Source organism: Amphibalanus amphitrite, unplaced genomic scaffold, assembly GCF_019059575.1.
Source record: "Amphibalanus amphitrite isolate SeventyFive unplaced genomic scaffold, NRLGWU_Aamphi_draft 000990F_arrow, whole genome shotgun sequence".
Taxonomy (NCBI): Eukaryota; Metazoa; Arthropoda; class Thecostraca; order Balanomorpha; family Balanidae; genus Amphibalanus; species Amphibalanus amphitrite.
Window position 1 is genome coordinate 228,989 of NW_024882484.1, and position 26,202 is coordinate 255,190.

The following is a 26,202-nucleotide window of genomic DNA, read 5'->3' on the forward strand; positions in this document are numbered from 1 at the left end:
ATAAAACCCAGTCACATTGGTATTGGTCGCGTTGTATTTGAAGTATTACAGGCATATTTTATACGCAGATACCTATATTCATTTAAAGAAAAATGTTAATTTTGTACATAAAAACAGGTCAAAATTCATAATATTAGAAGTTTTTGATTGCTACAAAAGCAATTTGTGAAAGTTTAAACGTTAAGCCTCATCTTTAAATGAGCATTGCTAATATTTAAGGCTCTTGAAGAGCAGAAAATGTAAACATTTCGTGCAAGATTTCGTGATTGAATTCAAGTTTCCAGCGTTGGCCTGTTTTCATATTTCGCTAAAAAACGAAAGGTATTATGTTTCGTTACTACTTGTTGAATTTAACCCTCGCCCGTATTGGTGTTTTTCCAGCCGCGAACGTATAAGGGGGGGGGGGGGGGTCCGTTGGACCCCCCCTTGCCGTTTCGCCCCTGATCGAGCTAGAGCTTCGCGGAAAAAACGAGCGTGTTGCCCGTGACGAGAGGAAGCCGATGATACCCAATTTTAAGGTCCTAGGTCATCGGTTGACCTTCCAGGTCAGGTCAATGACCCAAAAGTCGGGGAAATCGGGACCTGTTAGAAAGTCGTAAAGCGTGGCTGCTAATGGGTTTTTCGGGGTGCCGATTACGAATATCATGTTAGTTTTGATCACAGATGATGTCTTCATGCATTTAGGCCAGGTCGGGTCAGGTCAGGTCAGGTCAACCAGCCGGGTATTCCTAGTAGGTGGCAGCCGCCTCTGACAGCTTCGTAACATGTTACGAAGGTGCCAAAACTACTTCGTAAATGTTCATATGGTTGCTTAATTCGAATTCAGCTCCAAAAACTGGCCTAGAAACATGTAAAACTCGAAAAAGTGAACCGAGGTCATCAAAGGTCAATGACCTGACCTGACCTTCCGGTCACCTTGACACCCACCCTAATGCATGGGAGCAACATCATATCCCATGTTTGAACGCTTGAAACCACGAAAAGACTGCAAACGCGCGGCTAATGCGAGCCGACATACGCCGAATCGCGATTCCGGCCAAACATGGTCTCGAAAAGTAGGTCACAGGTCAAAGGTCATTAGGGTCAGGGTCATGAAAATTTCAGGGTAGGTGTAAAATTGATTAACGCGAGGGTACTGAAAGTTTCGTCGCGATCGGCCGCTTTTTACGCGAGTTATTCGCGAAAAACCGAGGGGGGGGGGTCCGTTCGACCCCCCCCCCCCCTATAATAAGAAATCCCCCTATACGGGCGAGGGATAAGCATCATAAAATATGCCTGTTTGTGTTTACTAAGATGTTCGTGATTGATAAGCGTGATGCAGATTGCAGCCTCTAAGTTATTGTCCAGTCCAAGGTATAGAACTCCTCCAGTCTCAGTCTCAGTCTTATATGGCCTTGTTGTCTAGTACCTATTGTGCTAGAGGCCGTGGCTAAACTGATATTGACTTATATCGGAAGGCTCTCTGCTTTTTCTATCATAGTTTTCGGGTTCTATCATAATGTGGTCAGGTCATCCTTTCTGACCATTATTACAATAACCTGTGCGGGGGCTAGTATCCCCACGCACAGGATTAGTTTGCTCCTGTTTGGCGCCTAAAACATACTCATGAATAAGTCATGATGTGTCGTTGCTTGATGAGTTTACCATGTGTCTAAGTCTTAACTCATCATTCATTGCTGACATAAAAATCTGTTGACAATGAGACCATTGATATATAATTATATGCGTTGTTGTAGCCCTGCTGTGAGGTGGATTCATCGACCAGCCGTGTTTGGCCAAACGGCGCGGAGCTGCTGAACTGACAACTGCAGGAGGGTCACCGCGCCAGAACGATGGCGGCACGACTCATAGAGCAAGGTCAGTAGTCAGTACGGAAACGAAATCCAGCGTGACCATATGCATTTTTTCGCATCTTCACCCATCAACTTTGAGTTACGGTAGCAAACACCGATGATATTTTTTAGTGGTAAGTACTAAGTCATTTACATTCATTGTCGTTACCCATCGCTGCAAACTGTATCTATACGAACCCTGCCAGGCTTGACCTGGAGTGGACAAATTTTGTATCTCGTAGCCAGTCCCATTTCTCCTCTCCTCTCCTCCACTCCATAGTTCCCTTTCTTTGACGGGCTCACAGTCTCCCCCTTATCCAGCACTCCGCCTTACACAACCGTGCGTCCGATCCCGGCAGCGTTCGACCAGTACAACAAGTCCCGGCTGCAGTTCGTGCAGACGGTGGCCGACCTGGCCTCGCGACCGCAGAACATGGAGCACCTGCACGACAACAACGTCATGTCGCTGCTGCATCCGCTGCTGATGGACGTGGTGCCGGCCGTGCAGCAGACGGCCGCCCTGGCGCTGGGCAAGCTGGCCAGCTTCAGCCAGCAGCTGGCGCAGACGCTGGTCACCAGCAACATCCTGCCGCAGCTCATCTCGCAGGTGCCCGTCCAAAATGTGAGTCACGTCACGAGGGGTTTGTTTCTTTGGGCTAGGTATCAATGGATGGGCATTGAACATATTTTGTTTGCTGGAGTTGCTTTTGACCTACAGGAATCGCCAGCACGTTAACGGGATACCGACGGATATCGTAGGTTTTAACAGAAAGCTGTTGTGTTACTTGAATGGCTTACGAATAACTGTAACCGCCTGGTGAAACCATGCCGAAACCATGTCGAATGCGTGTGACCCGGCTCAAACTAGCCGCCGATGTACTATCTTACTTTTAAAATTCGTAATTTCCTATCTGACTATCTTACTATCTTACTTTTAAAATGCATTATTTTGCCATGATAGCGCAAAGCGACAACGTCTGGCAAACAAATTACTGTGTGTGTTTCGATAAGAATAAAATGAATTCACTCACGGGGCTGCCATGTTTCTAGGATAAAAGGAATCTTATTTTGGTAGCGGTGACCTTTTGCTCGGCTAAGTCTTTTTCTAGGAACGCGTTTTTGTCCGCTGTAAGCTGACTAGCTTTGGTTCATTTCAGTACCAGGATGTGTCTCAGGTTCTCTAATGGTGTGTTGTACGGTTGTCCGTGGTAACGAACCACTGCTTCGTGAGCCTTTGACGCAACTGGGATTATGACGTGCTAAAATGTTTTTTTTTGTATGATAAATTTAACTGCTATAATTACATTGTAAACCATGCCTGCATTATTTGTACTTCAGATTCGGCTAGCATGCTTTGTTCCGTTCTTTATCCATCAATATCGGATGCCGCAACCAGATATTTCGTTGGACTGTTGTAGTTTCTCCAAATGTTTTCATTTCACCATTCTACGTCACGCAAGTGAATCCAACGCAATCCTGGGAAATATTAATTTTGAAACCAGAAGTCATTTTTCTCTGAATAGGAATACTCAACACCGACTGTTTTTCCGGCTCACCGGGCCACATCCTTCTCACATTCTTAACACGATTCTGAGGAACAGTGTCCTTTCCACGTAACACTGCATTATCGGACGTGTAGTATCCGCCCTCACCCATCATCTTAACCTCACTCATCCTCTTACACCGTTCTGTTTGGCAGCGTTTCTACAAGAAGTCGGCCTGCTTTGTGCTGCGCGCAGTGGCCAAGCACAGTGTCGAACTGGCTCGCACGGTGATTGAGAGCGGCGGCCTGAACGCGCTGGTCGTCTGCCTGGAGGAGTTTGACCCGAACGTCAAGGAGTCGGCGGCGTGGGCGATCGGCTATGTGGCCCGGCACAGCCCCGAACTGGCCCAGAGCGTGGTGGACGCAGGTCAGTGCTGCCGGGAGCGAATGCTGGGAGAAATGCTAAGGACTGCCGGGGGGGGGGGGGGGGGGACATGGGCGGTTTTCTTTGTATCCCCATCGACTGAGGATGGTGATTCTGGTTGATGAAAGTGGCTACCTACTGAGACGATAGTACGAACATTGGACAGGCTACGGACAGAGGGCACTGCTTGACCCGGGTTTGAATGAAACTGAGACCATAGGTGGCGTGGCGATAGCACCTAGAGCCGTGCTCACTGCTCGCCTCCCGAGCCGACCCCCACTGAAGTGAACATCCTCCGCGAATAGTCTGAGGCTCGGCATTATTTGTAACTCGATCACCGAGCAGTTCGGTGTAAGAAGCTGTGTAAGAGAACTAGTCAATTATTGCGTAACTACTGGTCACATTATATAAATCAATTGAATACAGCCATGCGAGGTCGGATGGGATATATGTTACATAGCCAGTCGCGCTCGATAGAAGATCCGATTCCAGCAGGGCCTTCTCTAATGCCGCCTTGGGTATACAAATACAACTCCTCCGTTGCTGCAATCCGGGCTGAATACGGATCCCTTTCTGTAGCGAGCAGATTGGTACACTTGCTCATATTCGGTATCCCTTTCAGCTTATCGCGCCTCCAGCGTGCGGCGCAGAAGGTCAGAATATTCAGTAAAAGTGCTCTCCGCCATGTGGCTGCCCACCGTACGCCTACCCGCGGCTTCGGCGATCAGGAATGGGCTATATGTGTGGTTTTCATCCTGGCAGGTTTGAATTCATTAATCAAGACTTGCATTGCATCCAGCATTGCACGTGTCGGGCTGTTGCCAGAGCATGTGGCGATCAGCATTGGACCATTTGGTTGCAATGCATGGCTCGGCTCATGCATCATTTTGTAGTCGGCTGAGCTCGACTTTCGTTGTGAAACTAAACTATGCTTACTTTAGAGAAGAAAATCATAATATAGATTCCAAGTATCATATGGATGGGGTGTTCGCTCAATGCCCGTAGAGCTTGCCGTTCACATTTGCGTTGCGTGCTAACATTTTATTTTACATTCTCTCTTCTTCTACTCGATATTGACCTGAGATCACAGAACCTGAAGTGACCTCTTTACTGTCCTACAAAAGTCGCCTGCACCCGTTTTCTATTGCGCGTCTGGTCATGCGATTGCGTCTATCTCCGGCCGGCTGTCACCTCTGCCATTTCCACCCCATCTAACCTGCCCCGTCCGCCGCCCCCGGGATAGCGTCCCATGTTGACCGGGCGTCATATCAGCGCGGTTATGGCGCCATGATGGCGTATGATGAGCTCCGGTCACATCGGTACACTGACACTGGCGCAATGCTGCCCCAGGCCATAACCCATGCCTGTCATATCCGGCAGTGAGTCCGCCGGTTCGTCTTGTCCCGTCTTCCAAGGTGTCCTGTGTCGTCCCGTTACATTTCTCGACTCCTCTTTTCGTTTTGGCTCTTCGCCCTTTTCCAGTCATGCCGGATCCCGTACCGGTCTTTGGGATTCATCAGACTTCCGTCCCGTTCTGTCTGTATGTGACCGTCCCATCCCACCTATTTATATGTCCGTCCGTCCATCCGTCCACCTATGGACGGGTGTAATGTGTATCCGGGTGTATGATATCCGTGTGTATAGGCTTCTGTGCCGCCATTATCTGCTGCTGGCTATCATGCCACATAGGTCTGGCTGCGGCCATAATGGCATCGCTGACCCGTTCAGGATCATATGATATGGCGCTGGCCAAGGCCTCATATAGGGGCGCCGGCCGCATGTCTGTGGTGTGACCATACTAGAATGCGGCGATTTTATTTGAATATTTGAACTGCCCTTGACTCGGCGAATTGCGATACTTCCAGTGCAGCTCGTTTTGCTTCCATCGATCGCTGCAACTAATTTCGGATATTGGAAGAAAGTTATTAGTGTTGATGCACTAAAGAAGGCGAATGAAGCGTATAACTTTCCCGTCACGAATTTTATTAGCTAAGCTTCCTTCTGCTTCTGGGCAGTTTTGGTGCTATTTTTGACGATGACTTATTCCGCTATTATTACGGAAGCATTCGTGCGTCATCTCCCCTGCGGCGGCAAGTGTGTTGCCGGGCCACCAGAGTTGGCCGGCGGGCCAATTTCGCACGTGTACAGCTGCTGGCCGACCTGATCACTGTCCGACTGCGTGGCTGGTGATCTACCGCCGTCTCTGTCACCATTAGCAAGTCACATGACTTCCCCGTTCGCCACCTCCTTCACCGTTATCCGCACCACGTGACCGGCTGTTTTGCACAGCTTCGGCTTCCCGTCCCCGATGGCCGACTGCCACCTCGCTGACGTCATAGACCCCCCTGTGACGTCATGCTGGAGACGATGGGGTTCTCGCTGACCGATTTGTCGCGGGCCGCATCCGACGGCTGAGGTGGGGAGGGCGGAGAGGTGGGGGGGGGGGGGGTCGTCTCCGGTGGGTGTAATTCACCCGGGCGGTGTCGTGTCTGAGCCCTGAGGTGCTCTTCTTGGTCCTTTCTATCTCTCCAAGAGAAGCATATGCTCAGGGTGGATCTGTGTGGATGAGCTGAGGGATCATCAGACTGCTGACCGCTGCTCTGCGGTTGTTGGAGCAGTGCTCGCTGCTCACAACAAGCAGATATCAAAGCTATGAATCGTTGGGGGCTGAGACATCAAAGCTCGTGATCGAAGGAGCTGATAAATGGTCTTGCTGCGCGATTTTGTTCTTGTTCATAGATTTCTGAGCATTGACGTCAACGACTGAACCGTCAGCTTCGAGATAAACTCCCTATTTTCTTCGGATATGACGTTCGCAAATGTTTTCTTTTTCCGCAGTCATTAGACATGCTGCCGGTGAATCATCACCCGATAAAAGTCACTTACACGCTATAGTCAGTCACTTCAGTCACTTAGGTATCAATTCCATTAACATTAGCCCTCCTCCATTATCATGAGTCCTCATGTCTCCGTCCTCCGCGCCTGGCCCGGCCTTTGGCAGTATTTGGCTCCAGCGCCGGTGGCACCGCGCCGCCGGCCGCGGTGGCTGCCGGATGCAGATTCGCTGATGACGGATCGTTACTGTGATGACGTCATTGGGGTGGCGAATTAATCCAGTCGGCTGGTCCTGACAGGGGTGTCACTGCCGGTCCGTCCAGGCCAAACAGCGGTCTGGAGGCTGGGACGCAGGGAGGTGTTTTTGAGAGAGATAGGGGTGACCCGACTACCCGCTATATGGGTGGCTTGGGTAGATGGAGAGCTGATGAGGTGTTACGCGGACATGTATGGCTTATTTTTGCTATAATAGGGTGAGGTCCTTAGATCGGATGCCTGCTAAAGCGCCATGTGATGAACAACTTATACACAGAAACCATGCAGTAATAGGCTGTTCTGTGGCAATTATTCTGGCTTTTTTCAACTAGTCCACAATGCAAAGACTTGTGTAAGCTAAGATAATCACTGTTCACCATCTACACGCAGTTGGGCTTCTAATTACATCCTCCCCTTTCCAACCAGAATTAGCCTCGGCGACAAAGCTTGGAAGTTGTTGTTGTTGTTGTTGTTTTCCCCGGAGTCCACCGGTGGTACATATATTTAATCATCAACGAAAGAAGCACTTGAGATCAGCATCGGGAGATTGAGTGAAACGTGAATCAATAAATGGCGCTGCATGGGGCTAAAGGTGAGGATAGGATTTGTTTAACAGTTAGAATTGATTAGAAGAATGCAGAAGATTAGTGGTTAGAAGGTTGGGAGGCAGCACCATTTATGATACGATCACAGAAACACAGGACTACAGAGGCCACCATCCATCTCGAACTGGGTTTGTCGCAGTTCTCCACCGCAGTCAAGACTGGAAGGCCCGGGAAGGGCGGCGCACATCAACAAAGCGACGAGAGCGACATCTATAGGCTGGTGTCAGTCAACCGCAGAGCGTGAGAGAGGGTTACACGTGTGCAGAATCAGCACTACCTGTCAGGCCAATTCGCACACAGAGTAGCGCAGCCGCGGGACCGCTCCATCAGCGATAACAGCGCCACCTACAAAATCCGGAGTCACATGTTGGACCAGCTCGCAGACTGAGCGCCAGGTCGCGAGCAGGTTTAGCTCAGCTGCGACAACGGCGTCCGCCGCAGACAGGTTCAGCGCCATCTGTTGTTCCGACTTGTAGCTAGAAGTTGCCTTCAGTCACTGCAGCACAAACAGGTTGACACTGGAGAACAGAGCCGACCTGCAGATAAAGTTGCCTTCAGTCGCTGCAGACCTCCCGGTGTCACAGGCAAACAGTCCTTAGCCATGAGTGAGAGGCCTTAATCAGGGCGGTCAACACTAGACTGACATGGCGCACAGTCTCTGACGAACAGTGCAGCCCGCTGAGGTAGATCTATCGGAAATATCACTCCTTCCGCTGCACGGGCGAAGCATCTCCGCGGGCGGCCCGGAGACCAGGCGACCAGTCAGTCGTAGCGGAACTATTATTGAGTGCACCAACACCAGTGACGTCGGTTTTCGCAGGAAACTCTAGATGAAGCGCATCCAGGCAGGTGACGCCGTGAACTGGTGCGGCTGGCCGCCGCCAGCGCAGCATACCGCATGGTCTTCAGACCTCCCCACTCTCCCACCGAACCGACCGTTGGCCCACGATCCTGTTCCCTCCTCCGACCTCTGCAGAGCATTTGCCGCTCCCCGGCCTCTACCGAAACCACCGCCAGAGAGCGGATCTGGACAGGGCCAGCGTGCGTACAAAATGGTCCCGAGGCCATTCGCTGGTCGGCGAGGGTAGCACCACGCCTCTTCATATCTGGAGTTTGCTTGCAGCACATGCGTTGGTAATCCAGTGGTCCAGGGTGACCAGACTGCAGGGCGGCAGCACAGACTGCAGGGCGGCAGTACAGACCGCAGGGCGGCAGTACAGACCGCAGGGCGGCAGTACAGACTGCAGGGCGGCAGTACAGACCGCAGGGCGGCAGTACAGACCGCAGGGCGGCAGTACAGACTGCAGGGCGGCAGTACAGACCGCAGGGCGGCAGTACAGACTGCAGGGCGGCAGTACAGACTGCAGGGCGGCAGTACAGACTGCAGCCGCAGTATCCGGCTGAATCCAGCGAGCCCAGGAGCGGTCCACCGAAGAAGCTGAAGAGGTCTTCAGAAGAGACGGACATCGTCAGCATATATCCTGGGTGTCCCGACAATGCCGCCTCGCCGTCCCCAGCAGCCGAGCGATGTCAGGCCACAGGGCCACTGGGCCACTGAGCTCATCGTGGGACCATCGAGTCAGAGCGCGGAGCTGGTGCTGGAAGGAAGGAGAATAGGAGATAAAGAGCAGAAAGCAACGGGGAGCAGAGAGTGAAGTAATCAATCAAATGGCCACTGAACAGCAGAATGTGATCATTTTGAGAAGATATCAAACGGCAGAAGAAGCATACCGTGGAGCGTTCTACTGAATTTAAAACAATGGATAGATTACATACATAGAGTGGTTAGGTTCCCAAATGCTTCTGAATGATCAGCATCATGAGGTGTGGTAAAGGTTACATGGTTTCCCGTGGCCACACCTCATGACGCGTTGAATTTCATTGATCAAATATAGACTGGTGACGAGAACGAATAAGTAAGTGAACTAGAAAAAACAACAAAAAATAAAACAACAACAAAAAGAAAAGAAATACCTAATACTGATAATACAGCTATAATATCCCACTGCCACACACTGAAACACTATCCTAACAAAACATGGTAGGAACTACATATGGAAGGATCGCCAATCCGTCAGCAAAATCATTGTCCTTATCCTGCTAATGAGAGGTGCCCACACCGTGGGCGAAGATACAGTTTATTTATGTTTTTTCCTCAATTATATATGATAAACACACATGATAAAATATAACACAAAAATCAATACACAGGTTAGTAGGTGTCCAAAAACAGTATTTTTACACACTTCTTGAAAAGACCCTTTGAACGGGGAATGTCATTGATGTTAGGTATCTTAGGAGTAATCAAATTATTCCATAGGGAGGGACCACTGCAAAATAGCACAAACTGGCGATAGTTTGTGATTCTGTAATTTGGTATTTCTGTTCCACTGCTGTTCAAAATTGATTCACTAAAGTGAATAACTCTTCTGGTTGGTCGGTTCCCATCAAATAATGTAAATTTTGCAATGGGATGAGGGAGACGTTCATGTAGGAAATCATGCATGATTAGAAGTGATTGATATTTCACAAGGTCGGTGACCTTAAGAATTTTGAGTTCTTTGAATAGTTGTGTAGTGTGCGAAAGCAGGCGGGAGCCTGATATTAATCGGACTGCTCTCTTCTGAACCGTGACCAGGGGTTTCAGAGTAGTCTCGTAGTTTGAGCCCCAAATAACAGCACAATAGGTTAAGTGAGGCAAAATCAAAGCATTATACAGTAAGAGAAGAAGTTTTTTGTTAAGGTAGTAGCTAGATCTAGCTAACACGCCAAGAATGCGACTACATACACTAGTGATTTTAGTGATATGTGATTTAAACTTTAGGTCTTCGTCGATCAAGAGACCAAGGTATTTGACGGTGGGCGCGCGTTTCAAAAATGTGTTATTTGTGGGAATATTTAGTTCGATTGACTTGTCCGTTAGAAAAAGCTGGTAGAAGGTTTTAGAAATAAAGTAAACTGTTAGTAAACTGTTACTGTTACTGAAGTAAACTGTTAGGTGCAAATGCATGAACAGTTGTGGGGACAGTTATGTAACGAACTGTTCAAACTTTTTGCTTTTCTGATTCAGATTGTTGCCGATATAACCAGTCAGTTTCGTTACGTAACGAATGGTCAGATCAATAGCAATTTGCGCCTCCAATCCCTCTGGGCTCTGATCTGTCTTCAGGGCGCACAAATCCTTTCCTCCACGCCTCACACCCGGCTGGACGGCTACCTTCATCCGGCGCGAGTATAGCTCCTCGGGAGCAGGCTCACGTACAGCGGGGTGACCGCTTGCGGGGCTGGGTGACCTGTCCAGTGTCCATGCGACGGCCTCAGTCCCGGCGACGCATGCAAAGTGGCCGTCCAGGGCGCTGTTCGGTCGCGTTTTTTATCAGCAGGCTGCGAGCATGCTGCTGAGTCTTGGCTCCTCATTGGCCAAATTCACGTGGCCTAATGAGAGGCCAAGAAGCGCCAGCAATAACTTCCTTATGTGGGAAAACCGACAGCATGCTGATAAAAACAGCAACCGAACAGAGCTCAGATCAATCCCCCCTCATTCGTATCATCCTTCCGACTCTGAAATTGTCTCGCTAGAGCGATGGGACCGAAACCAGCAAAAGAAAAGCAAACAAAGAATCTGCGCCATTTTCTCTCAAGCTGGTCACACAGTTTGCTGTTCTAGTTCTTCATCGCGGTATCTTTTTCAGTACCTAAGTAAACCCGAACCGATGCAATGGTGCAAACGCGGCAGTGTGAGCAACCCACCCCGCTCCCTTCTATGCATGTATATCCCACCGGAACAGTGCTGAACCGTCACCGTTCAATCACGGCAGACTGTGTGACCCAGATCGCCCAGTCGACTGCGTAGACGGATGGACGTCCGTCCCCTACGGCTGTCTTCTAGGTCAGAGCAGCCAGACGATGCCGCCCCGAGGGGCCGCTCAGATGACCTCTGTCGTGTTATTGATCCCGAGATGTTGACTCGGGATCTGCTCATTATCGCGATGCATTTGACACGCGCGATGGATATGTGCATATATCAGAGACGGATGCAAACGCAGGGCTGACACGTGAGCCCGATGATGTCACGTGCGTCCGCATGTGGCGTATATGTTAAAACGTATGCGTTACTACATACATATATTCGTAACTGGGTATATTTGTTGCTTGATGCCGACCAATGTAGCTTGTGGAATGTATAACTCCAGGGGAATGATATGCATTACATACAGGAACTGGATCTTTTTCTGTCGCATGCGAATTGCCAAACTCCCTTAGCTCGCGGACCGGCATACCATCTGACCTTCCTATGGCCAGCTCCTCAGTGGTCGGCGGTCTGCTGACGTCATTCAGTCGTATTTATGACCGACCTACATGGATGAGGCACGGTCGGTACGCTCCCGATGGGTCGAACGACCTTTCGACGCCACCAGACGGTCGGTAGAACCCTAGAGAGGGTTTGGTATACTACCGGCGCACACGTGCGACCTTTTTACCTAGTCGTCGACTCCTTCCCCGGCTCTAGCCCCCCCCCCCTCCGCGCTCGGGCCGTCGCCGTCGCTGCTGCAATTTCAGCGCCACTGCTGTACATTTGTTTGGGGCTTTATTGTTCGGCCCGCGACCGGTACTTTCCGGAGACAGCCGGAAGTCACCGGGTTCCGGTGGCCGAAGGAATTTAAACCGACCGTGGCCAAATGAACTGGTAATTTGTGAGGCGACAGTGGTTCTTGGTAAAGTGAATCAAATTGCGGTCGCACCCGGTACCACCATTCAAAACTTGGTTGGACTGCGTGCGAGTTCGAGACAAAGTTATCGGTACTTGTGCATTGTACAATGTAATAAAATGGTGTGTGTGTGGCAGTAATATTAGCCTGTTAGTATCGTTATATACCTCCGCCCACAGCAACATGGGTGAATGCGCTTGAGAACACTTTTTTGGAGTTGAAACATAAACACGCAAAGTTCTGGTCAACTTGACAGAACTTTGCTGAAATCAAGAAGACAGCCTTGCTTGCCAGAACCAACAAACATCGTTAAGTGGCTGCCGTCAACTGTTGGCCAGAGCATGAACCATTTCTCAACTCACGACTCATATTCCATCTCTTCCATCCCTGTCCGGACTCCGTTACCTTCCCAGTTCACTCCATCGCATTCCATTTTCATTCGCGCTGCACTGGGGGCGTTTGAGCCCAGCGAACAATCATCAGCGGAGGCCATTGAGAGTCATCTGAAGAGGGGCGGTGTTTTGCAGCAGCATCTCGGAGTCCGTTTTGTCTCCCGTCTCCGCCGCCCACCGCGCGCTCCGCATTCACATATACCGGGAGCGGATGCGGGACGGTTTTAGAACGGCGCCAGTGGTGGCAGTTAAACGGCCGGGCCCATAGGAATAAAACTGGAGAGATATATTGAGCCAGCCTGAGCGCCACTGGCCGTCTGGGGAATGTGACCCCAACGGGGCCGTTGCAATGTGGCGTTTCGCTGTTCTATGTTTAGCCGAATGGTTTCCATATATTAGTTGGGCTTAGTTTGGAATGCCGGCATATGCAAAACTGGGTGGTGCCGAAAGGAAAGTTCTTCGACATTGGGTGCTTTCTAAATGAAATACGGCTCGCTTTGAGAGCCATTTAACGTTAGCTCGCAATATTTTTCTTTGAAGACATAATTTTACGAATGTCTGCACTCAACATTATTAAGAAGGTACACAACGATTTACCGCTGTCGTTCTTTTTCGCAACAGATTTTAAACTCTTTTTTTTTTAGAGTAGTTACTGCAGTTATAATATATCATAATGTAGGTATTCGAGCAAAAGAAACCTCCGTTTCGAAGCATTTGGCATGCTCAAAGGATCCTCACTTCTATGATTTGCGGACACCATTATGCGCCACTTCCTACCTAACCCATCCCGTCCTTCCTCCCCAGGCGCCGTGCCGCTGCTGGTTCTCTGTATCAAAGAGCCGGAGATTGGCGTGAAGCGGGTGGCTGCCTCAGCTCTGAGTGACATCTGCAAACACTCGGAGGAGCTGACCCACGTGGTGGTCGAGAATGGTGCCATCTCCAACTTTGCCGCTCTCATCTCCTCACCAGACACCAAACTCAAGGTCTGTGGCGGGACCAGGCTCCGTCGAGGTCTACTTGTGTGTTTGTTTGCTCGATGGAAGAAAGGTTCCGACTCAAGATGAAAATGTTCAGGGGGTAAAGCTTAGCTTGCTCGATAGGTGACTGTTGATAGTTTTATACAATCAGTATCGATGGCTGGTCTTTTCGAGCCTGGCTATAGGGCGACGATTATAATGGTTATGTTGATAACCGATTCAAAAATTTGTTCACTACTATCTTGACGGCTCAGTACTGCAGTCCATTCCCAGACGTTTATCGTTTATGTAAGGAGTATCGTTGCCGTGATGCATATGTTGCTACTTGCTTTGTAACTGAACGGAACTACAGTAATTTTGTAGTGGGCTGAAGTCAAACCAAATACTGACAACTATCTATTAGGCACCAAACATTTGCGAACTCATGCACTACCGAAAAATGTCAGCAGGCTACCTTCCTGTGTACATTGGCTATCAGTTTTAAATCCTATCCAAACTAAGCCAGACTGACCCATTCATTAGGCTGTGTGACGTGCTCCGAAACACATGGCAGCGCTCACAATTCACATCGATCGCACTATGTCGTCGAAACGTTCGATTAATCACCAGGCCGTCAAAATGCCTCCAATTCTTTGTGTTTGCTCTCTTTTGTGCTGGGGGCTTCATTTCATCGTCGGCCGCCGACGGTCCAATCATGAAGAGCCGCCGTCGTTGGGGTTACTAGACGGCCCAGCAACCGCCTCCAGCTATTAATATACCCCTTATGAGAGCACGTTTGTCAGTGTCTGAAGGCAGCAGCTGCGGCTAGTCTCTAACCGGGCTCATAGCGGGGATTGGCTCGGTCAGGACTCTACATATATGTCGAGCCGCTGTCTGGGTCGGGCTGACAATCGCCCCCACTTTGACACACATGGAGGATGTTCAGGCCAAATTGAGCATATGGTAACCGTTTGAGTGGCTTGCAGTATGTGCCATCTCTATTCTAAAGGGTTGGGCTCAGTCACTGTGGTGCTCTAAGTCAGCGAACTGCTCAGCGCCTCAGCCTACTGTCTCCTTCCTCGTATCCTCTTATTTCAGGGCTCCGAAAGAATTTACCCTAAGGAAACAAACAAAAACAAACAACCGATTACCCGTAATGCTCAAAGCACTCGAATCCCCTCCGCATTTTAAGCACGTCTGACGTCTTACAACTCCTACCCCACTCTCTCCGGCAGCGTCAGATTCTATCTGCCCTCTCCAACATCGCCAAGCACACGCTGGCACTGGCCGAGCTGGTGGTCGAGGCCGAGATCTTCCCAGACGTGTTCTCCGGCCTGCAAGACGCCGACGACCTGATCCGACGTAACACGGCCGGACTCATCAAGGAGATTGTGAAGCACACGCCGGAGGTGAGACTGGTTGTCGTTTTGGAGACGGAGGGCGGAGGGTTTGACGGCTGGAGGGGGGGGGGGGGGGTGGAGCGACGGAAATTAGATGTCCATTGACTCATGACTGTGCCATACAGATGAGGGCTTTTGATGCTTAAATATGTCCAGTGGCGGCGTAACACCTTCAATTGAGGGGGGGGGGGTCACTGCCGACTTTTGGCCTCATTCTTTCCATGCAACGCCCATAGGGCTAATGTTAAAATGACCAAATCAAATTGGGGTACGGTGCCACCCCCCTTCCGCCGCCTATGCTTATGTCATCTGCTTTAACTGCCCACTATTGCTGAAATGAAATAATTGTTTGTGACGTCACGCCGTCAGCGCTACGAATCTCCCGCAATAGCCAAATCCTAAGGACTGTTCCTTCAAGTGCCTCATTGGTCATAGGTCACTCCGTGTCCGTCCTTCTACCTTTATCAAACCCGTAGACCCTGACGTATTCTGATTTAGCCAAGCGTTTTAGCAGCTGCCAGCAGGCAGCAGAGCGGCAGGACCTTATGAACACTCAGCCCTGCGGTTGACATTCTGACGCTTATGATCGCCCGGCTGAATTAGTGTTGGAATTAGCTGCGGTGGGGCGCGGCGGATGGTCACAGATGAGTATCGGATTCGTGGCGTAGTTACGGAGCTTCGTTTCATTAGGGTATTAAGCGATCCAATTACGTTATCCGACGGAAATTAGGGTTAAATCAGAAGAACACTGGTCCGGCTGTGACGTCAATATGAGAACGCTGTGATGATTTGATGAGTGGCTTAGATACGGATCGATTACGACTTCAAAGAAATGGGATCTACTGGAGGATCAACAATGAACATTGCGTTGCGTCAAGAAAAACAAATTACGACGTGCAAATTACAATCATCTTGCCTCCGCTTACTTACCCAAACTTCATTTTTCAATGCAAAACAATAAATATCAAACGTTGATGTAGTTCTTGATCAAACGTTGATATTAATTGTGTCAAATGTCTTAAGGCTGAAACAGACTTTTCGCGTTCAGGAAATCGCATGCGAGAGCCTATTCAAATACATTGTAATTCTTCTCGCGTCAATCGCTTGCGGAAGGTGCGTGCGATTGATGCGAGCGTGCTTCCATATATTTGAATAGGCTCTCGCATGCAATTTCTTGACTGCGGAAAGAGTCTGTTTCAGGCTTTAGTCAGGAGAGTTACCCTCGCATGACTTCCTCAGTGTACATATGCTCCTAATGCGATTGTGAAAAAAAACAACACAATAGAGCTAAAAGTAACGGATATTATTGGGAAAATGGGTTGTGGGATATCCCTGAAGCCAAAAACCCATTTGGCACTCAGGCTCCCTCCCCTTCACCATCCCTCATTAACCACCCTCATCCCGTTCCTGCCCACAGCTGGCGCAGCTCATTGTCAATGCCGGCGGCATGGCGTCGATCGTCGACTACCTGGGCCGCTCCGAGGGCCACGTGGCGCTACCGGGCGTCATGGCACTCGGCTTCACGGCCGCCCACTCACAGCAGCTGGCCATGTCGGTCATCGTGTCACGGGTAAGGCGCTGTTCACATCGTGTCACGGGTAAGGTTTTGTCCAGGTCGTGAGGCGCTGTTCTCCGTGTCACGGGTAAGGCGCTGTTCATCTGTTCATCGTGTCACGAATAAGGCGGTGTTCATCGTGTCATGGATAAGGTAGCGCACTGTTTGTCGTCTCACGGGTAAGACGCTGGCTGTTTATCGTCGCACGGGTAAGGCGCTGTTCATCGTGTCACGAAAAGGCGGTGCGTTCATCGTGTCACGGGTAGGAAGCTGTTCATCGTGTCACGGGTAAGGCTCTGTTCACTGTGTCATGGGTAACGCGCTGTGGACAGTGCCTTTCATAGGCGACAGGCGTGGCGTCTCTCAACCATTCGCCCCAGTTCTCCCCTGTCCGTCCGAGCCTAAAACGTCCCGCATGTTCCCTGAATGGCCGCATGGGTCGTCAAACGGGGCCACATTGGGCATGGGAATAGACCACACTGGGCGGGGACGGCCGTCTGAGAGTCCAACAGAGGACGGGATGGCGCTTAGTGACCGCGGCTGTGGTAAATGTGCTTCACTGACGACATCGGTGATGGCCGTGGTGCCTAGTTCTGCTGGGACCGCCTGAACCATGCTGTCCTAAACCTAGACTGCTCACTAGGCCGGACCCGCATGTGTAGACGTCCCTCCCGGATGTGAGCCCTCAGCTTTTGGGGAGGTGTCGGACGGATTAGCCGGCGGCTCACGGCGGTGCGTCGACCGGGCGCCGTTACTGTCACAGTGCACTTAAACAATCGACTATCAAGTACCTACCGCCGACTGAGTCACACTGACGACTGAAGCGCTCTGCGGTCGGATCAGACCCTTGAAAACTAAATTTGGGTAGGCTGCAGTTGACATATTTCGAAAGAATGACGCATATGACTGTTATTTTAGAACATGAGTGGGACGTAGGGCGTAGGTGTACGCGTTTGGTCAGTTAATGAACTCATAACTTTTTACATGCATCAGTCTTCATTTGCTCCGTTTGATTGTCTGAAATTGTGCGACTGTTTTGAGTCGTCTGCGACGCAGAACATTTTATTCTTCCTGCAACTGACAGCGTTCTGCAGCTAAAAGAAGACACAGATGGTGATTGGTAGTTTCCGAAGGCCGAATTCGATTCCGCGGACAAGTTATCCATACTAATGCATCCTCATTGGCTAGAGATTCCTTTGGGCATTGACGTCAGCCAATGCAGACGGAAATGTCGTCCTTATTATTCGATTTGTCACAGACAATCCTGAGCTTCTTCTTATAATGACCAATCGTGTCGGGTTTTGGCATGCATAGAAACAGGAATTGGTTATATGACCTGATGGCATGGCGTCGTCATGTAAAGCGAGGAAGACACGGTCATCTCGGCGGACTAAGAAAAATTGTGGTCGTATATATGCGTCGCGGTGGTGTGGCATTTGGATCTATCACAGCTTAAAGTCGCCTTTGGGTGGAGATGGACTTGATCGATCAAACCAAGTCGTTTGGTTTTGATAGCCTATAATAAATTACAATTAATTTCTATTGGAGAGCCAAGTTTGCCTATTTCTTCGGCCGCGCCACAATAAATTTGGGATGGAGTTTTAGTTTTCTATAGGAATCATATTTTGGGGTTGATTGGATGTCACACCACATATTTTGCAGTTTTTTATTCTCAAATTTTACCAGTAAATCATTGTAACTTGGCTCACCATTGCCTCACCATTGTTCTTATTTTGCACTCTTTGAATATTTTTGAATGCTTATTTCGTCCGTGCGTCACACGGTCCCCTGCACTTGACCCGGGCGGAAGCCGCAGAGGTGCTCCTCACGCCGCCGGGGAGGGCGGGACAAGTTCCACCGGGCCAGCTGGGACACCGGACGGCCGCTCTCTGGCTTCACCGGATTGGGACGCGTCTTACCGGGACTGCCAGCGGGTGTAGGACGGGGACAGGTGTCATATGGAACTGAGCGTTTCGAGTATTAGGTTAGTTAAACTTAAATACCTGTTGAGAGGTTCATCTATTGCGGCTACAAGCATTTGGGCTGCGTATGAAAATAATTCCAATCCCTCATGCTCGATTATAATTTGATATTTATTTGCCTTTTTCCGACCAAATTCATCAGCAAGAAGATGCCGTTTTCTATTCCAACCCGCTATCCAGTAACACTCACTTGCACTAGGTTATATAACGGATACAGTACACTGATCGGAATCATTTCATAGCCTGACCAATGAAATATGAGACCAGTGAAATATGAAACCATCCGCTATAATGACGATGCACGCCGCCACTCTTCCACCGTCTCCCCCCCCCCCCCCCCGCCCGCCTATTGGCAAGGCGCTGCGGCTCAACAGTTGTTGCGCAAGTTCTGGATGAATTAACAGCTCCGGAATCCCAATTTCATGACATCTGGAGGTGTTGAGACAGATGAGGACAACTTGATGAGTTTTACAGTGTTATGCAACGACAACTAAGACAGAAGATCAGACAAAGTGAGCTTTGGGGGCTGATGCTGAGGAATCGACTGAGCGGAAGGATGCTGACCATTGACTTGTGATATTGCTTTCCTTGCCATGGCCTGGACAGGCAGCAATTGCGATGAAGTGAACTCTGAACAGCGGGCCAATTTCATGGATATTTCGTCTTGCTTATTGATCTCCAATGCGGTTTTCTGAGAATCCTTGTGAGCGTGAAATGCAATTTACATAATGAAGGTAAATGTTACGAATGATTTTGCTTTGGTGACTTGGCGGCAGGTTTACTTCAAAGGACCGCCGCAAAGCATCCTTAAATTAACATGTCACGCGTAATGCTTCACTTCTGCGTACTGCTGTGCAACTGCATCATTACCATTTTAATTTTTCATCGATGTTCGTTGCAGCGTTGCCTGCAATAAATTGTATCAATCATTTTATTGGTTTCACTCAGCAGTAGCGGCCAGTCGTTTGTTTTCCATCTAGGACGATTATTAACTTTCGACAAGCTCGATGTCTGAAATTTAGCGAGCGTCGTGATTGATTCGATCTCATCTCCGCTCTAATGCCAGAAGTGACACTAACAAACGCAATGATTCTGCACTGCGCTGCCGCCGCCGGTGACTGCCAATGGGGCGTAATATCGGCCTTGGCGCAGAGTTTAGTGGCGAAAGTTTGATGTGTTTCACAGATGAGGGTCGATTTGCTGACGATTGACGTCAGCAGCGCTCGTTCGCAATCGGAGCGGCTCTGAGTGCTGGCCGAGCGCCGACCGTTTACGCGCTATGAGCAGACAGATAGGGCGTGTAACTAGTGAACCCGTCAGGCAGCCTCAGCTCTTGCTTCACTCTCTCCTAGCAAGAAGCAACTGATCTACTGCTGGGTGATAAATAAAGCTGCTGAAGAATTGCTGGAAGCTCTTCTTTCACTGACCGCTGTCTGTTTTATGTTTCGCAGGGCGTTGTCCAGCTGGCCATCTGCCTCAATGAGGAGAAGGACGACCACATTCGCGGCGCGGCTGTCTGGGCTCTGGGGCAGATCGGACGCCATACGCCCGAGCACGCCAAAGCCATCGCGATGGCCAACCTCTTTCCGAAACTGCTCGAGGTAAGCGCGAGTGTGTGGCGCTACATGACCTGTTACGCTAGTCGCTATGCTGAAGGTGCTTATCTGATATCTCTCGACGATCTTCAGGACTCGCATTTTCTTAAAACCCACGCTTCCGAGCTGGACGGTCACCATTTTTCGGCGTGAGGACTTCCTCAGATGCAAGCTTCCGTGCGGCGTGTGACCGTTAGCGCGGCTGGCTGGCCTATTCCTTGGCATTGGTTCCGTCATGGTGGCGCACCTCGTGGTAGACGATTCAATAATGGCAGCCTGGGGAGAGCAACGTTTGCTCATCTGCCTGTACTGCTGTTTGTTCAGACAGAAATGAGCTGCTGCGCGAGTATTTTCAGACCAAGCCGACGAATCTATTTTTAGCTTATGGAGACACACGATTGATCACATCCGGGATATGACGCTGGGCAGCCGCCAACACCATATTTGGAAAACAATCTATCGTAATATTTCCACGAGTTCATCACCATTCCATTTACGTAGCCTGCATCTATTGCTATGCAATTTTCTATGCCTTGGTCTCCGTTCTATTTACGTGCCCTGCACCACCGAATGTCTATTTATATGCTATTTTCCGCGCCTCGGTCTCCGTTCCATTTTCGTACCCTGCACGACCCAAGACATTCTATTCCTGTGTGCCTAATCTTGCCATGCCCTGATCTTAGGTCCATTTATGTACCTCGCATTGCTCAAATGCTCGCTCTTTTGATATTTCCACATCTCGGTCACACTGTGCTCCATGTAGGTACTAATTGCACGTGTCCTACATAACTCAAAAATCCATCTATTCGCCATAACCTGCTCTATGTCGTGGATCCACGTGACGCACAACCCTATGAGCGACGGTCAAGGCTCCCCGTGTCACCAGCCGCTCCCTGGCGGGTCATCAGGGGTCAGCGGTCTGTCAGACCGACCTCGATGTCAACCAGGCCGCGTCTCCGGGGCCCGGGCGACCCACAAACGGTGACGCTGCAGTTATAAAAGAGCTATTGCAGGAAAGCCCGGCCCTGGGTAGTGGTCACGGTGGCGACCTCAATTGAGCGGCGAGTTTGGATAGCGTGCTGTAAAATTGTTGGACAAACGGTGGGGTTGTTTTCGATTGTTGATTCAGTTGTTTCCTTCCTGGTCCACAAAAGAATGGTAACTGGCTACCACAAAGCTGGTAGACCTCAAGGCCATATAGAGGTCACTTTGAATTGAAGCCGCTGGGTTCTTTGTAAGATGATCTTGGGTTGTTTTTGTTGTCATAAAATATGAAGTTACTCCTACATTAGTTGGTTGTCGGTTTTGTACGGGATGGCTGAAAATGATTGATGTGCAGAACAATTTAGCTTACTTGGACCCTTTTCCTCCAACAGAATTTAGATACATTGAAACAAATATGGTTCCAACTTAGAAGCATCACCTGATTTCTTATCAATGAGCTTTATGCACATCATTCTCAACTTGTAACTCAGAGTGCCTAAACGAAGAATCTGTTGCATTGCGGATTTGTGGCCGCTGCTATAATTGGTGGTAATTTAACAACTGCCTTTAATTATTTGCCTCATTTCCAATGGCTCATCTCTGTTGCAGCGACAAAGTCAAGTTGAAGCATTATCTTTGAGACGCTTTTAGGGCGTAGAGGTAGATGGCCGGGCATGTGAGTTTTGGCCTCTCGTATTCAGAAACCTCGTCATTACCACTATTCACTAACGCACTAGGGATTGATAAGCATTACGGGCTCCACAATGCCTAATAATTCTGGCTAATGCCGGGACTTTCTGCCATCCCACCGCAGACACTTCTCTCAAAGGCTCTTGATGCCTCGGGGACTCCCATACTCTGAGAACCACTTTATCGTAAGGACGGCCGCATACAAATCCGCTCATATCCCCTGAGACCTGTCCGCACACACTTTGGGTCTGAGCGCCGAGACACCGTTGACGGCCGGGTATTTCCCTATAATCACCCACGCATGGTAGCTTATCAGTCAGTAGCACCTACCTTGCATTGTCCTTGCTGGATGACGGGCGTCCGTGCGTGGGCTGAAGTGGATCACCCGGGCGCTCGGATATTGACCGAGAGGATATCCGAAGCTGTGACAAGTAATCCCGAGTTGCGAAATTGTATACATTATGGCCGCTGATAGCTCTTCGCCTTCGGGCGCCCGAATAGCTGCCTCGGCCAGGAGAAGTGATCATGAATAAGAGATTCTGATGTCAAGTGGTTATGTGACTTTCCAGACTGATGCATGATAGCGAATGGAATGACGACACCATATTATGTAACCTATTTCATTATTCATGGCATGATCAATGCAAATTCTTACGTATCTCTAGTCATTACAGTCATTTAGATTGCAAATATTGGAAATTTCTTCGTGGAATATCACCTCAGGACATTTGTGTTGAAAGCAAATGCAACTACCTACTTGTCTTCGATTGGTGCTGCAGGTGCCACTTTGCAGCATCTACAGTAAAATATCTAATGATTGTTTTTGTGGGATATATTTGTTCACATGGTCTGCTTGAAACCTTCAATCAGTATAAATTCTAACCATCTCCATCTCCATACACCCCATTGTCGTTCACGAACTTCCCACATATGGCATCCAAACTCTCCACAGGCACACACAAACACCATGCTCAGTGCACCCTCCTGAATTGACTTCAATTGACTATGATTGACTTGCCCAACCCACTTTTCCCTTCCTGTTGCAGTGCTACACGAGTGCCGACAGCAGCGACGATCTGCAGGATAAGGCGCGGCGCACGCTCAAATCCGTGCTGCAGATGTGCGTCTACATGCCGGCTCTGGACCCGCTGCTGCACGAGGCGCCGCCCAACATACTCAAATACGTCGTCGGACAGTACAGCAAGGTAAGGTGCTGCGGTTTGGAGAGATGACAGCGGTGCCGCTAGATCTGTGGTGTGGTGCCAGCTTTTAAGGTTAGATCCAACCTTACATTCGCTCAACTAGAACTAGACCAACAACAGGCGTTGGGTTGCTTTCATCAGGTTCAAATGCAAGCCATGAAGTCGTGATGGTCATAGCAGCTCCTGTGCTGTATAAAGATCGCTGGCTATTTTTGAACGCTTTTAGTTATTCTGCTGCGAATAAACCACAAGCTGTTAATGTCAATACCGTAATTCCTAGCGGCATCTGAAACAATATTTTATTTATTAGCTTCAGGAGCTCTTTTTAACTCTGACTCTTGCAGCAGTGGTCTAAATTCTTGTCGTCGAAGGAACGCTTCAAAATTAATAACGGCGAAGCGAGTCAATTATACAGACAGTACGTCCATTAATTTACGTAATTCTGGCGTATTACGCCCGGCCTGTAATGTTTTGCGCGGTACTGCACTCCGTGAATAGCTGCACGGCGCGACCGTATTCCGCGCTCGTCAGTGACCTGATCCCGGTGATATATTCGCTTCTCCGGCCAGCCCGGGCGCTGCTGACGTCATTGGGAGACACACAAGTAGTCCAATCGCGCCTAATGGTGCGTGGCGGGTGTGCCGCAGTGGGTCTACTATGTCGGGTACACGTTTAGCACGGGGCTAGTTTCTGGGAAGGGACCCGCTTCTCCTGTCTGCGTTTTGGTCGCTATTGATGTAGTTTGGTTTTCGCGTTTGGTCTCGTTTCGTGTCCATTCGGACGCGCATACAGAGGCGCTTGTCCGCATTTTGGTTGCATTTGCAGCATGCTTACTTCTGAGATATATTTGATTCTAACGCAGATTATTGACATCCATTCGTGCTTCCCAGAACTGTCCACTTCTCGCCTTATAAAGGGTAAAAGGAGCTACGCTATAAGCTGTCGATTTTGTGAAGGCGGCCGTTTTTGTGATCGGTTCGGCCGTCTTTTTCTCCATCCCACCGCGGCTATGACTGGCGATGCGGAGTGGATAGACGTGCCCAGCTCCAGCCGCGGTCGGCTTGGTCCCGTGGTCAGCCTCGTGACCGCCTCCTCTGTCAGTTCTGAGAGGCAGAAGCCGTACGGCAGTCGGGGCACGCGCAAACACTCGGGACACGAGGCCCTCGACCCCTCCACACTCGTATGTGGGGAGGCTGACATGGCTTCGGCAAGGGTGTAAGAGGGCGGTAATGTTGTGCGATGGCGCATTTTTATGCACTTGTATTGATGCATATGCACGTTGCTTGCCATGGTTTGAGTACAATAACCGGGTATCATTTAAGGTCGGCATAATATTTTTACTACGGATTCCAGATTGCGGCAGTTGCAGTGTTGACTCGAACGAAGTTAACTTTTCATCGCTCGAGGGGCATTGGTTTTGTTTTCTCTCGGCAACCAGACAAGTGAAATCAAACGATCTCGGAAATTACCGTCGGGAACATCCCTGTTTGCAAGCTCAGTTCACTCTGCACGATTTATTTCCGGATTGAAATACACACCACCCATACCTCAGCGTCGGATGGCCGGGAGTTTTTTTTTCCAGCAATATGTGACATTTGCAGGGGCGAATGACCTCTGGTGACCTTCGGTTTGGCCGGTGGCGGACAGCTCCGTGGGGTGGGCGGTACCTACCCTGTTGCTGGTGGCGTGTCTGTGGCCCATTGTGGGTCTGATGGTGGGGTGATGGCTGATCTGTTAGCTGCAGGAAACTCGGAGTCGGGTGACAAGGGGAGTCAGGGAGCATGAGTCATCGTTTGATACCATACCGCCATGGTGCATTGAGACAGGAAACCGTCACATGGCACGGTTACCTACATATATTGCAAAGTGCATGACAACGGGAGAGTTGCACTCTGCAACGACAGAATTCCGATATAGCTAGGCCTGGGTCCACACTCCACAGGACGCAGTGCAAGGCCCGCCGCCATGCACCAGTGCCGTTCCAGCATTGTTGATGCCAATTAGCCTTTCTGTGGGACGGCTGTGGCTTGATATCGCCGCTTTAGGACTGACAAAACCCGGAACTAGGCGATAAAGATAAGAGTTTTATGGCATCACAAAACAGGGGTGTTGATTAAACTAACGAAACCGTAATAATGGTGACCGGAAAAGACAACAGAAGGGAAAGTCCTTTGTTATACGTTTTTCTCATAAGCTATCGCTGTTAGAAATGGAATATCTACCTATGCTTGACAAAACTTACGTAAGGTATAATTTTCATTTATTTCTGCTGATACCTTTTAAGCACATTGTATAACATTGCTAACGGCAATGCGCACGCCATTTTAGCTTACACAATCAAATTATGCGAGCCACGCAGGCTCATTGTGAATCCCCTTCTCTCTGGATCAGCCAGAATACCCGCTGTCTGCGACAATCACCATTACTCGTCGTAGCTCCGCCGCCCCGCATTGTGCGTCAGTCCGCTGTTTATCTGTTCGTCCTATTCAGCGTCTCTCTTACGTCTAGCTGTGACGCGGGAGAGGACAGAGTGACGCACGTCCCACGGACGAACTGACCCTAGCGGCCCGTCACGAGGCCGCGTGACTCAGACCGTGGCACCCGCATCAGTCGACCCGCGTCACGAGCCGGCCGTCACCGTGACGGTGCCGTGAGGGCCGCCCGTCACGGCGGTCAGCTGAGCCGTCACGGTGGTCAGCTGATCGTCACGGCGGTCAGCTGATCGTCACGGCACCGGGCCGCCCTTGTCAGGTAGTCGGGTGCCCTTGATGGTGGCTGGTTTCTGAGGTATCTGTTAGTGTTTGTTTGTGTACATTGTTGCTGATATGGTAGGTACTTACCGGTGCCGACAGGCAGGCAACATACTTATCGGTATTCTGCGAACGATAACTCAGTGCCCACACTTTCCGACAACATACAATTCAGTGCGTTGGCAATATGCTGCGTTGTTTTCTTGATAAGGACTATTTTTATCAAGACTGGCATGCAGTGTAAAAGGAATCTAGCATGGTGCGGGTCCATAACTGTCTATTCAAGTCCAGTCAGCGCGCTTTGAATAAAACTCAGTTCATATGCATCCACTTGAAGTGGGTGCTGGGTAGCCGTCAACATACCAGGCTAACTCATACTTAGCGAATGACGTCACAACCACGAATAGCGCCGAAATCGTCCGTCATAACAGCCATGACTCAGTTCACCTGTGGGTGCCGAGTCCTATTAATAGACTGCTTAGTAGTGAGCCAGTACTTGACACGCGTCTGTATTTTTTTTTTATGTGATACAGAATACAGATCACGATATTTT

The 26,202-nt window shown here is 49.7% G+C and overlaps 1 protein-coding gene across 1 annotated transcript; it reads left to right on the forward strand.

The window, feature by feature from the left end:
* LOC122368921 (sperm-associated antigen 6-like) lies at positions 1-22,929 on the forward strand. Its single transcript, XM_043343242.1, has 9 exons — positions 1-321; positions 1,737-1,857; positions 2,192-2,454; positions 3,532-3,742; positions 13,340-13,518; positions 14,727-14,900; positions 16,309-16,461; positions 19,880-20,029; positions 22,744-22,929. Exons 2-9 carry the CDS (start codon positions 1,833-1,835, stop codon positions 22,927-22,929), a joined length of 1,341 nt encoding a protein of 446 aa, XP_043199177.1. The 5' UTR covers positions 1-321; positions 1,737-1,832.
* Positions 22,930-26,202: the final 3,273 nt, after the last annotated feature.

Coding starts and splice junctions, on each gene's coding strand:
- LOC122368921 (XM_043343242.1), top strand. CDS start 1,833: ATGGCGGCACGACTCATAGAGCAAG. Junction 3,743..13,339: donor CCAGAGCGTGGTGGACGCAG/GTCAGTGCTGCC, acceptor CTTCCTCCCCAG/GCGCCGTGCCGCTGCTGGTT. Junction 13,519..14,726: donor CACCAGACACCAAACTCAAG/GTCTGTGGCGGG, acceptor TCTCTCCGGCAG/CGTCAGATTCTATCTGCCCT.